Consider the following 13,064-nt stretch of genomic DNA (forward strand, 5'->3'; position numbering starts at 1 on the left):
GGGGGGGGGGGGGGGGGGGGGGAGGGGGAGGGGCTGGAGAGCGTTCCTGGTCTCCGGGTTTGAGTTGGGTAGAGATGGCTGGGCCCATTCCCCTTGAAAAATACTATACCACGGGCCAGTGACCTCTCCTTAAAAGTGATCTTTTGAAGATAAAAATTGGACCATCTGCCCCCTTGCTTAAAATCCTTCAGTGGCTTCTCTCCCCTTGGAACAACTTTGTTGAGGTGCAGTTTGCAGACCATAAAATTCACCCATTTACAACATACAGGGATTTTTAGTAAACCTACACAATTTATGCGACCATAACCATAATCTGGTTTAGAGCATTTTCATCCCCCTGATGATATTCTTCATGCATGTTTACAGTGAATCTCTGCTCCCAGCCCCAGGCAGCCACTAATCTATTTTCTGTCTCTATGGATTGGCCTTTTTTGGACATTTCATATACGTGAAATCCTACTATAGTGGTATTTTGTGTGTCTCCTTTAGCACATTTTTGAAGTTTCTCATAATGTTTTGAAGTTCATGTTGGGGTAGGTATTAGTGGTCTGTTCCTTGTCGTTACTGAATACGCTCATGTGGATAGATAGTATTTTGCGTGTCCACTTACCGGTTGGTGGACATTTCCCGGTTTTTGGCTCTTACAAATAATGTTGCTGTGAACGTTTGCATCCAAGTCTGTGTGTGGACATCTGTTTTCATTTCTTTTGGGTTAGGTACCCAGGAATGGAGCTGCTGGGTCATAGGGTAAATTTATGTGTCATTTTTTAAGAAACTGCCCAACAGTTTTCTGAAGGGGCCGTGTGTGCCCGTGGGTGTCCCCACCAGCAGCGCACAAGAGTTCCCGTTCCTCACAACATCCGTTACAGTCTTTTTGATTTTAGCCGTCCCGGTGGGCGTAAAGTGGCAACTCATGGTGGTTTTATTTTGCATTTTCCTGGTGAATAATTCAGTGACTTCTCTTGGTTCTCGAGATAGAATACACGCTCTTCCCCACCGTGTAGCTGTTCCCAGCACGATAACTGGCCTGTAGTGGGTGCTGGTGCTCTGTCAACATTTGTAGGATGAAAGAACAAAGTGAACGGAGAAGCCCAAGTCTTTTGCCTGCCAGTAATTGCATAAGGGCTTCCTCGGTGGGCTGAAAACAGCAGAGATAGTTAGAACTCATTTCAGGGGGCGCCTGGGTGGCTCAGTTGGTTAAGCGACTGCCTTCGGCTCAGGTCATGATCCTGGAGTCCCGGGATCGAGTCCCACGTCGGGCTCCCTGCTCAGCGGGGGGTCTGCTTCTCCCTCTGACCCGCTTCCCTCTCGTGCTCTCTGTCTCTCATTCTCTCTCTCAAATAAATAAATAAAATCTTTAAAAAAAAAACAAACAAAAACTCATTTCAGGTTTTTGTAGGAATCATGGCCAAAAGGTGGGTTAGTGACCATTTGGGGGAATAAATCATTAGGCTTCACTCCTTCCTGAAACTGACTGTATTCCTCCAGCAAACGACTTAGGCGCCTAATCGTTACCCTACATAGGCTTGTGGCATAAAAGTGTCCTCTGCAATCGTTCCATAAATTTCGGGGCCTTCCTCTGCTCCGTGCTCCGTTTTAGGAATATTTCTAGGAAGGAGGTCAGGCTGTGGTTATCTTTTGGATCTTTAGTAGAATCTGTTAAGTGGAAAATTCTCGGTCTCATTTGTGGTAGCAGTGTACTTCCTGTTCTTCGTGTGCACGTCCCTGTTAGCTTGATCTGTGCAGATGAAACTAGTGTGAGTTGTTCAGTTACGGAAAATGAAATCCTGAGCTTGTGAGGGGCCATGAAATGGACCGGGTTGTTGGGAAGAAGCTGCCATAGGCAGCGGAAAAGGCATCTTGGGTTCCATTATTGCACATCTGCTCTGTGTGTGTGTTCAAGTGAGAGGCGCTGCCTGTAGATTTTCAGTGCTGGAAGTGCTCAGTGTGGTAGAAACCCTCCTCTGAAAATGACTTTTGATTTCCTGGCCGCAGGTGTGTACAAGGTGACCCCTCGCTCCTGCCACCGGTTTGAGCAAGCGTTCTACACCTATGACACGTAAGCTGGGTGTTCACCGCCCTGTGGTGTGTGTGAGCCTCCTCTGGAGTAGAGTGGGCGCACACCTCTTCTTCAGTTATTTCTGATAAACAAAGGAAAGTTTTTTTCTGGAAGAGGTAAAGTTAGGTATAAAAAAGAATTTCCATGTAAGGATTTTAAGACACTTGGATACATTATTATTATTATTAGAAAGAGAGTGAGAGTGTGAGTGGAGGGTGGGGAGGGGCAGTGGGAGAGAGAGAGAATCCTAAGCAGACTCCATGCCCAGCGCGGAGCCTGACACGGGGCTCGATCTCATGACCCTGAGCTGAAATCAAGAGTCGGGCACTTAACCGACTGAGCCACCCAGGCACCCCAGCACTTGGATAAATTATTGAGGAAATGGAGCTGGGATCTTTCCCCAGAATTCTGTAACCCAAGATGGAAGGCTGAGGTTTTCAAGTGGTGTAAATATCATTTTGGTTAAATCTTCCAGCCCTCAGTGGTGGGAGTTTCTCAAACTCCAGCCTCCCATTTTTACATTTTTTACACACGCTTGAGGGTTTCACCGGAATTGGAGGTGTCAAGTTTTGAAGCGGAAAATTAGTTGATTCTTTAAAACACTGATAGGTACGTCAGGAGTTAGCTCACCCCAAACTTAGAGCAGTTTCGTGTAGTATATTTCAGGGTCAGAACGGTTGCCCATAAAGGGTGTGTTTGTGATCCTTTAAGAACAACTGGGTGATGTTGTTGGTGTTTTTTTTCCCACTTTAATTTATAGGTCATCACCTAGTATCTTGACATTGACAGCCATTCGCCACCATGTCCTTGGAACTATCACCACTGACAAAATGATGGATGTCACTGTGACGATCAAGTAAGGCTCGTGCTCCGCGGTGATCTGAGCACGACGTGGGGCGGGGGTGGTGGTGGACGAGGCTGGGGGACTTCTCTAACAGATACTCTGGAAATTATTTTTGATTTCTTATCTCTAGGTGTGTATACAAACGGCCTTCCCTCTTACATGACATAGCCGTAAATTCACCACAGCCTTGGTCCTCTCCTTTTATGATTCCGGAATTAACTACGGATTGAGGGAGAGCCTTCTGACAGCTCGTTTCTGTGCCTTAAATTTTTGTTTGAACCTTTTACACTCCCTGCCTTGGCTAAAGGCGGAAAAAAAAAATCTCTGCCTTGTTCACTGTATTTCAGGTGTTTTAGTGAATTCAGAAAAATTGCCTGTTTTTCTCGAGACCTTTTCTTGAAGGCTGGGCAAGTAGAGATGGCACCTGATCCACGCAGGGTCGTGAGGGAGAAAGTATATGAAAGGCAGTCCCTCACTGAGGGTCAGGTTCATGCGAACGTCCCCTTTGAGAGGAATTTTTACAGTGTGGTGAGGTGCATCTGACACCCTAATTTTCTCGGGAAATGAAAGAATTTGGGCCACATGAACATCTTTGTGAGAGAGAATGGAAACCTTGAGCAACTTTTCCTCCTCTTACCTTAAGTGACCTTCTCAGCTGTGTCTCCATCTTTCTGTCCACTGCCTTTTCAACTCATCCACCTGTGCCGAAAATGTTTGTGGAGAGTCTTTAGTGTTCAGGGCCAGCCCCTGCCTTCGTGGGACTTAGAATCTCACAGGGGACCCGGACACTCATCTGGGTGTCGCACACAGAACTGTGAGGTCGCACCTACGATGAGGGCTTTGTATTGGCCCCCATGAGGGTTGGGGGGGCCCCGCAGGGGAGGCAGGCTGGTAGCGCCAGCCTGTGTTAAGGGTCTTTGCTTTGTCACATGGACACTATGACGTGTTTTAAGTAGACAGATGACTTTTTGCTTCAGAAAGCTCCCCTCGCTGCTGAGTGAGCAGGTAGAAGAACCCCACGGGTGGACATCCCTTGATGTCACTGTGACGATCAAGTAAGGAGCTGATAGGGGTTCAGCCAGATGGTAGGACCTGATGGGGGTTCAGCCAGATGGTTGGTAGTGGGCTGGGGAGCCTTGGGTGGCTGGGAGGGTTGTTGAGCAGATGGAATTGACAGGATGTGGCAACACACTGACCAGTGGGGTCAGGTGGGACGAGTGTCGGGGACAGCCCTTGAGTTCTGACTGAGGAGAGTGGGTTGAAGGGGTACCCCATTCCCCGGGGTAGCCAGGTGTGTAGGAGATGGACGTGGGAGTGTTTCTTGTGGGCCCGGGACTATGTCTGGTGCTGGAACAATGCCTTTTACTGTTCTCCTGCTTGGAACGTAGCAGTTACTGGTGGGACTAAAAATTCATATTCTTACCAGTCGTGAACCCGTATTACCTTATTTTCAGTCTTTATTGAATTCATTTTTGTAGCCTCACAGGGGCTTTTGTTTTGTTTGCTTGTGCTGGGGATTGTATGAGACGCATGTTCCAGCTGGACATGGCTGCCTGGATCCCTCCCAGGGATCTCGTGCTCACCGGATCCCACACTGGACTCCTGGTTGTTGGCCTCTCCAGCCATCTTTCTAGGTGGTCCTTGACTCTTCTCCTGCATCCCATACCCAACCAGTCCATGCGCAGATCCTTGGCTTTACAGTTGAAATATGCTTGCCATCTTGTCCCTTCTCCGCACTTCCCCTCCATACTCTGGTCTGAGCCACTGTCTCTTGCCTGGATCATTGCCGCAGCCATCCTGCCTGGCCTCCCTGTTTGGGTTCTTGCTTCATGACAGTTTGTTTTCCATGTGGAAGGCAGAGTTCATCCTTTTGAAGTAGAGATCATGTCATGCCTTTGCCTGCAACTCCCGTGGCTCTCCATCCCACTCTGAAATCCAGGGTCCACACCAAGGCTTGCAAAGCCCTAGTCTAACACCTGCTGCCTGGTGACCCTGTGACCCATCTCATTCTTCTCTGGGTCCCTCTGCCCAGGCCACCTCAGTCTTCTGGCTGTCTCCCCAGGGGAGCTCCCGCCCAGGCTCCAAGGCCTTTGAACTTGCTGTTTCCTTGCCCGCCATACTCTGCCAGGGAGCCCAGTAAAGAACAGCACCCCCACCATCCCAGCACTCTTTCCTTCCACGCTGCTTTATTTTTCTCTGTCGTACTTACCTGACCTCATTTTCTGTTAATCGTCTGCCTCTTCCCACTGGAATGTGGATTCCACCTGGTTAGGGAATGCCGTCTGTCCAGCTTACCGGTTTTCTAGCAGAGTGTTTTCAGTTAGGGTTGAATGAAAAAAGATGGTGGCGTGCTAAGACTTCCACGTCCTACGGGAAATCGGACGTTTTCTTCAAGTCACAAAGTACTTCATCCCAGCCGAGAGCTACTTGATCCTGCTGCCATCACAGGGATGTTCAGTTTTTATTTTTTAAAAAAACGATCAGTGTGTCGCCGTGGTGGCACTATAAGGGCTTTGGTTTTTTCCTTCCTGATGAGTCCTTTTCGAAATGTCAGATTGCCACCGACCACAGGGATAGGTGACCACCTGCTCTCGGCTGCTCCTTCCTTTCTTCCAGGTCGTCCATTGACAGTGAACCCGCCTTGGTCCTGGGCCCCCTGAAGTCTGTGCAGGAGCTGCGGAGGGAGCAGCAGTGGGCCGAGATCGAGAGCCGCAAGCAGGAGCGGGAGAAGAGCGGCAGGGAAGACGCGGGGGGAGGGAGGGCCAAGCCCCCCGTCCAGGAGATGGTGGAGGAGCTACAGGGCCCCTTCTCCTATGACTTCTCCTACTGGGCACGGTAAGCTCCCTGTCTCTGTGCTGTCCTCCGTTCTGCTGGCCTTCCCAGCGGAGGGCGGAACCAGCCACATGGAAGTATTTCCATCGTTTTAGGTCCGGAGAGAAAATCACTGTGACACCCTCATCTAAAGAGCTGCTCTTCTACCCGCCATCCATGGAAGCCACCGTCAGCGGAGGTAAATGTCAACTCAGTGAGCCCCAGACACATCTCTGCAACCGTTCCTCTACCTGCATTTAAAAACGTATTCCGTGTCGTTGTTCCCACTAAGCCGTTTCTGTAATAAGGCTCCTGAAATGCCCTTTGGCATAGAACTGTCACTGCCTGGCGAGTGAGTGAGTGAATGGAAGGTCTCCGTCGATGAAAGTAACTCCAGTTACTAGAATCTGGGCCATCTCTTTGGAGAAGGGCTACCGACTGTTTCCCCTGCATTTTTAGTTTGCCACCAAAAAGCCGGTGAAAAAGCAAAGCCCTCCCTTACTGAAATGTGAGCATTAGCCATTGTGTGTCTGAACTCTTCATGGTGTTTATACTTGTTGGTAGGGGTGAGGGAGGGTCTTCTTGGGACCGGACAATTAGAAGTGACGGCTGGTGGAATAGTGTCTTTTGGCTTCCGACCATTTCCTCTAGCGTTATGGGTTCATTAGATCCTGGGCATTTACGTGGTCTGTGTTTGGAAGGAGGGCGTACTGAATAACGTGGCTTTCTGGCAGGCCGCCCGTTTGGGGTGAGCTTCCGCCTCGGGTCCTGCTGCATAGCCTTTTACCCGCCAGAAAGGCCTTGTGACAATGGAGAGAGAGGGGTAGTGCGAACCCAGCCTTTGTTAGATTTATCTGCTCACATTCCCAGCCCTTGAGCAAGGCCTTTCAGGGATGGAGGCTTGGGTTCCCTGATTATTGCAGTTTCTGTTATGTATTAACCTCATTTGGACCTAGCTTACCCGTTTCAGGCCCGTCGTTAGTGGGAAGCCCGCCAACCAGAATGCCCCCTCCCATGACAGCTAAGTCCTGTTCTTCTGTTTGTTCCCTGTGTAGAAAGCTGCCCAGGGAAGCTGATTGAGATCCATGGGAAAGCTGGCTTATTTCTGGAAGGCCAAATCCACCCAGAGTTGGAGGGAGTTGAGATCGTCATCAGTGAAAAGGGGGCGAGCTCACCCCTGATCACAGTCTTCACTGATGACAGAGGTGCCTATAGGTAAGCCCTGCAGAAGAAGCACTTGCTTGGGGACCAGGCGGGGAGCCCAGGCTTCCACGGGGCTGGCGAGGCCTCCCGCAGGTGTGATGCACAACCATCTCCAGCATCGGCTTGCTTTTTGTCCAGTGTCGGGCCCCTGCACAGCGACCTGGAGTATACTGTGTCCTCACAGAAGGAAGGCTACGTTTTGACCGCGGTGGAAGGAACCGTAGGAGACTTTAAGGCGTATGCTTTGGCCGGCGTAAGCTTTGAGGTAGCACGTTTTTAAAATCGTTTTTATTGCGGTATAATAATTGACATGCAGTAAACTGCACATAAAGCATATAATTTGATCATTTCACCCATGAAAACAGTGATAATCTGGTACCCCACTAAGTTACCTTGTACCCCGCCCCTCCCTGCTGATCTGATCTGATCTGCTTTCTGTCAGCGTGGATTAGTTTGCATATTCTAGAATTTACATAAATGGAATCATACAGGATGTACTCTTTTTAGGGGGCTTCCTTTCACCCAGCATAATTTGGAGACCTGTTGACTTTAGCTTGTTTGCATACCTTTTGGTGAGTGTTTTAAACTCTCATCCTTAACTGTGTTCTGTGTAAAAGGACAGAATGTTCCTAGAGTGGTATTTGATGTCATTCTGTCTTCCCGCCATCGTTCTTGGGAAGAAGCATGCTGTGTGATGTCCAGAGTCAAGTCTGGAGGTCCTTGAGTGTGAATATTTTCAACATAGAGGTTCAAGGAAAAGCAGCATAGATGACATCCCATACAGATTTCAAATTCTCTTGTGCAGGATGCATTTTAAAGCAAATTAAAAGAATTCCAACTGGGAAGAACTCTTTATACCATAAGTAATACCCCAGATTACCAGGAACTGCTCAAATCGATAAGAAAATGACAATCCCATAGAAAAAAGAACAGCAAAGTATAGGAAAAGGCAATTCGCAGAAGTCATACAAGTGACTGATAAATGTAGGAGAAACGCCCAACTTCAGCAGTGACTGAGGAATGCAAAGGAAGTTACCATAGAAACACTGGGTTTTAGGTTAGATTCGCAGTGATTAAGACAATGTCCATTTTTTGAAGAGCGAGTAGGGCCCCACGCGTGGATGATTCAGAGAACTGTAAGTGGTCACAGCTACTTTGGTGTGCAGCGTGGTGGCGTCATTTTGAATTCAGAGTGCACGATGTCCCAGCTGTTTCCCTAGGAATAGAGGAAACCGTGAGTGCACATAGATATACATGTTCCAGGATGCTTCGATCGTCCCACCTTTTCTGTCCCAAAAGGAGGTGGCCAGTGTGCGTGCCGTGGCTGGCCGCCCCCTGCTTTAGGATGCTGTGTGTGGACACAGTATGGCAGGTGGTGTGGCCTGGCAGAGCGGGAAGCAGGGACCGGTGGTTGAGGGGCCCCATGCTTGATTCACCCCCCCACCGCGAAGTCGGTCAACACTAGCCGTGATGCTTATACGCTTGTGGGCACAGCGGCAGTTCTGGAAGGCTGCCCGCCAAACTCTTAATATGAGTTACCCCTGGGGACAAAGGCTAGACCTTCTGTCCCCCAGTGGATCAAAATAAAAGAAACACAACCCAGAAGAGTTACCTCTTGACCTTTGAAATGTTCTCTTCAGTGGGTAAGAGGAATTTACCTTGCTCTGCTGTTCCTTTCTCACCCCCAGATAAAGGCCGAGGATGACCAGCCCCTCCCCGGTGTCCTCTTATCCCTCAGTGGCGGCATGTTTCGTTCCAACCTCTTGACTCAGGACAATGGCATTCTGACGTTCTCCAATCTGGTAAGGTGTCCTGTAATTTACCGCCTGCCGGTCTTCCCCGTCCCTGGGAGTGCGGGGACACGGCGTGCGTGACTTAGGTAGCGCTTGACAATGTGAGAACAGAGCCCCGTGTGGAGTGTTTTACATTTCTTAGGGGACCGACCAGATGTAATTAGAGTATTGCTCTTACTAGAACTTAATGTTGCTGATTCATGTTCCCTTCCGCCGACACATCTTGTTTTCTGGCCGCTGGCTTGTCACGACGACAATGTAATTAATGGCCCTGGCCGCAGCGACTCCTCTCCTAGGCATCCCTCTGCGAGAGCGTGGCCTCGCGTTGTTGATAATGCAGAGCCTTATTTGGGGGTTAGCTTGTGTTTCTTGTGCAAACCGTGGTCCCCATGGCGGGAGGACAGCACCGTCTCCCTCAAGATGTCGTTTGGGGCCCTGACCGGTGGAGACTCAGGAAGCGTACGTTACTTGGCTGTTCTTTGAGTCCTGGGAACAAAGTGACGGCTGCAGGGACGTCTCCTGCAGGCAGTGAGGCGGAGCTGAAAGATCATACGCTGAGTGGCTTCGAATCTTCCGTCTGCTATTTACTTGCTGTGTCATCTCTGGGAATTTACTTGATCTCTCTGAGCCTCAGTTTCTTTATAACATTCAAATTGGTTTCTACCTCACAGAAGTACTGTGGGCACCTCACACTGGCTGTTGTTAGAGTTGTCATTGCTGTCGCTGTCACCCGTTTACTGGAGAGTTAGTCACCGTTTCTGTCTGTGCAGGAAGCCCCAGAGCTCTGGTGGCCACATTCCCATCCCTGACGACTTTAGTCGCCCCCCCGTTCAGCCATACCTGGAGGTGGCAGCAGAGGCTCAGTTTGTGGTTGTCTCTCGGCAGAGCCCTGGCCAGTATTACTTCAAACCCATGATGAAGGAATTCCGGTTCGAACCGTCCTCACAAATGATCGAGGTTCAAGAGGGGCAGAACTTGAAGATCACTGTGACCGGCTACCGAACGGCCTACAGGTGCGCAGCCCGCCTGCTCCTGGGTCCTCCGGGCCTGGGCTGGGGAGTCCCCCTCAGGCCTCTCTTTCCTGGGAACTCCACCTCGCCCCCATTCAGGAGCCAGAGGAGATAAGATAGCAAGTCCAGAGAGTTCTAACTGCTGCCTTTTCTTCGGATTCCTCAAATTAGTGATTCTGTCACAAAGTTCCTATTCTGAAATTGGCCCGAGAGAGCCTGTTTAGTTGCTTAAAAGTTTTATTTTTACAAGAGCTTGAAACTGGAACTAAATGTTACAAAGGAGGAAATGAACTCACTTGAGTAAGGCTTCAAAATGTTGAAGAGAGGATAAAATGTTAGCTTTTCCTCCATTCCTTGTCTCCCAGCCGCTCACGTTTTCCAGTGTTTGAGAGCAGTTCCGGAGACGGTTTGCACAAATGCTGATGTGCTAATATACACAATACACTGTATATTAGCTGTATCAGCGTTTTGGAGCTGTAAGTTTATTTATAGACACACACACCACACACAGGTATTTGTAAAAGTACACGGAAGCACTTGAGGTGAAGATCGATTAATCAGAAAGTTTAGAAAAATGGGCCATTTTCAAATGAATATGTGGAATGAGAGAGAAACTGATTTCATTTCATTGGATGCTTCCTTACTTAAAATACAGCTTAATGAAAATGAGATAAAATGGAATAAAATAAGGTTTAGCCATTTTTAATTTTCTGGAGCATCCCTTCAAACGTAAAAGAACAGAAATCGGTGACAGCCTTCCGGCTGGCTCGAGCCTTCAGGCAGGAAGGCCGGATTTGGAAGTGACACGGCCGGGACTGACTTGCCTGGGTCATCAGGATACAGTTCTCCCCTGGGCTGTTTGGAACCGTAAATTGTTGGTAAACGCGGGACACTTGACCACAAATCCTTCATGTGCTTCAGAAAACCACGGGACTTACCATGTTCCGTTTCTTCTCTTGTCGCTCTAGTTGCTATGGTACAGTTTCTTCTCTGAACGGAGAACCAGAGCAGGGTGTCGCCGTGGAGGCAGTGGGACAGAACGACTGTAGTATTTACGGGGAAGACACTGTGACAGATGAAGAGGGGAAGTTCAGATTACGTGGATTGCTGGTGAGACTTTGGACATCTTTTGTTAGTGGGTCTTTCACCTTAGATTCAGAGGTGTCTTGTGCCCCCCAAGACTGGTGGGAATGGGCAGAGCAAGGGGTTTGGGGCTGGGGGTTAGGGCTCTGGAACCCTCCTAATCCCTGTCTTATCTGGCACAGTTTACCTTTCATTGAGCTGACACATTGGGTTGGGGTTTTGTGGCAAAATGAAGTTGGAAAACAGTGGGTCTGGTGCAGCTTTTGCCCGGCATTAGGCGGTCGTGGCGTAGGCCAGGGCTCTCAGACCAAATGCCTGTGGGGCCGGAAGAGGCGTGTGAATGGCTGAAGGATGCTGGGTGCCCACTAGGAAGTGGTGAAGAGTGTGGTGAACTCCAGAGGGCAGGGCCCATCCAAAGGGCGCAGCTCCCACTCCATTCCAGCTCCTTATAGCCATGTGGGAAGATAGGCTCAGTGCTGCCAGACCGTTCGAATTGTTAAAAGGCAAGTCCGAAGTTCAGATTTCCATGTGAAAACTCCTGACTTACAGGTGTCAACAGCTAATTAAAAAAACCCCACAAACCCACAACTTTGTTGTGTGGGCCAAACAACCAACTCATTTGTCCTTTGCTCAGCTGCAACATTCAGTTTAGGGTTTATGATGCTTCCTCAATTTGTATTCTTGCATTCATGCATTTGCTCATTCAGCAGACACTGCCTGTGTACTGTGTGGTCACTGCAAGAGTGTGGGTTGGACAACACCTGCTGGACTGGGTCCCTTGGATCTGGGGTTGGGTCCCCGGGCTTTCAGAGTCACACACAGGATATTCCTAGCTGACCGCAGAGACAGGCACGCATAACTCCGCAGCAGGCTAATGTTTGCCCAGATCACGTGAGCTGAAATGTAAGCCAGTTTCCCAGTTTATTTAGATACATTGAAGCAAAGCTGTTCTTGCCCCAAAACAAAAATACTCATGTCCAGGGCATCCCAGTGTCAGATCCTGGGGTACCTGGAAGGCAGGTTGGAAGGTTGCCTGGTGAGCTTGGGTATTCAAGCTGAGGAGGATGGATTTGGGGGTGTCTTCCCTGGCCGTGCTGAGGACTAGAATTCTGATGGTCCAGCTGGATGCATACCAACTGTGTGGGCTCTGCACTCCCCGCCCTGCCCACCACTCCCTCTGTCTGGCATGTTCTCAGCAGAGTCGTCAAGATGACAGTTGTCTTGCCGTGCATAGGAGTCTGCACAAGTCTTACCGCGATGCTCCTTTCTCGCTGTCCTCCGCCCTGGGGCTGGGGGGGACTGCCCCTGAGGAATGTGCTTCCTGCAGGCCCGCTCCCTTCCTGTGACAGTGGTTCTACAGAGAACAGACAGGCGGGACACCACGGCCTCATGCCACTGCAGCCAGGGCCCCGGGAGAGGCGTCCAGTTGTGGGAGCCGGCTCCTCGGCCTCACGAGATCCGTGCAAGCCTAGCCCTTGCAGTTCCGTCCTTTGTTGGCTGCACGAACGACCTTCTGCTCTCATCTGCCTGGGTGTGAATCCCGCCTCCGTCATCGCTTAGCTGTATATGTTCAGGCAAGGGGTTTATCCTTTCTCTGTTTCGTCATCTGTAGAACGAGGATAAGAGTGATGTCCACCTCGGAGGTCGGCTGTGGGTGTTAAATAGGTCAGTGTATGTGGCACGCACAATGTCGACAAACAAAACCTTCCCCCGAGGCGGCCCTCACCTAAGCTGCCAGCTCAGGTTTTGGTTTGTAGCTTTCTGGGGTGGCAGCTTGAGAAGGGATCTGGGTGGGTGCCTGTGTAGGGCAGGAGCCTTCCTTCCTCTGGGTGGATTCTGTGTTCTTGGCCTACCTCACTCTTACAGTTGCGGGGACGCAAAATCTCCATCACCTTCTTGGTTCTCCCGTTGTCTCGCTGGCCCAGACGTGTTCTTCTAATCTCACCAGCTTAACACATTGTGTGTAATTAAACCGAAGATAGTTTCCTTCTCCGGCGCAGTAGATTTCCATTTTAATTGATGCTCTGAAGACACCCTCCTCCTCCCCCTGTTCCTCTTTCTTCTAATAGGTGGTAATTTATTAGTGCTGTCAGTAGTAAGTCGCCCTGGGGGCTGCCCACGCCTTCATGTGCCAGGCCGCAAGTTCTGGGGGGACATCCTTAGCCATTCCTCAGCCAGGGCTTGGGATTCTCGTTTGCCAGTCTCCCAGAGGACACGAGGCTGAAGATCCCTTGTTGTAGGTTTCCTAAGGATCCCCGCCC

The 13,064-nt window shown here is 49.8% G+C and overlaps 1 protein-coding gene across 2 annotated transcripts in view; it reads left to right on the top strand.

Annotated features, from left to right (window-relative positions):
• Positions 1-13,064, top strand: part of LOC110588073 (nodal modulator 1) — a 54,955-nt gene that overhangs the window by 27,449 nt on the left and 14,442 nt on the right. For both annotated transcript variants that reach the window (XM_021698362.2, XM_044915635.1), the window contains exons 17-25: positions 1,996-2,059; positions 2,820-2,915; positions 5,520-5,738; positions 5,831-5,913; positions 6,770-6,929; positions 7,056-7,182; positions 8,606-8,719; positions 9,596-9,723; positions 10,689-10,830. In XM_021698362.2, the coding sequence (XP_021554037.1) occupies positions 1,996-2,059; positions 2,820-2,915; positions 5,520-5,738; positions 5,831-5,913; positions 6,770-6,929; positions 7,056-7,182; positions 8,606-8,719; positions 9,596-9,723; positions 10,689-10,830 (1,133 nt within the window). The remainder of the gene's footprint in view (positions 1-1,995; positions 2,060-2,819; positions 2,916-5,519; positions 5,739-5,830; positions 5,914-6,769; positions 6,930-7,055; positions 7,183-8,605; positions 8,720-9,595; positions 9,724-10,688; positions 10,831-13,064) is intronic.

Source organism: Neomonachus schauinslandi, chromosome 5 (genome assembly GCF_002201575.2).
Source record: "Neomonachus schauinslandi chromosome 5, ASM220157v2, whole genome shotgun sequence".
Taxonomy (NCBI): Eukaryota; Metazoa; Chordata; class Mammalia; order Carnivora; family Phocidae; genus Neomonachus; species Neomonachus schauinslandi.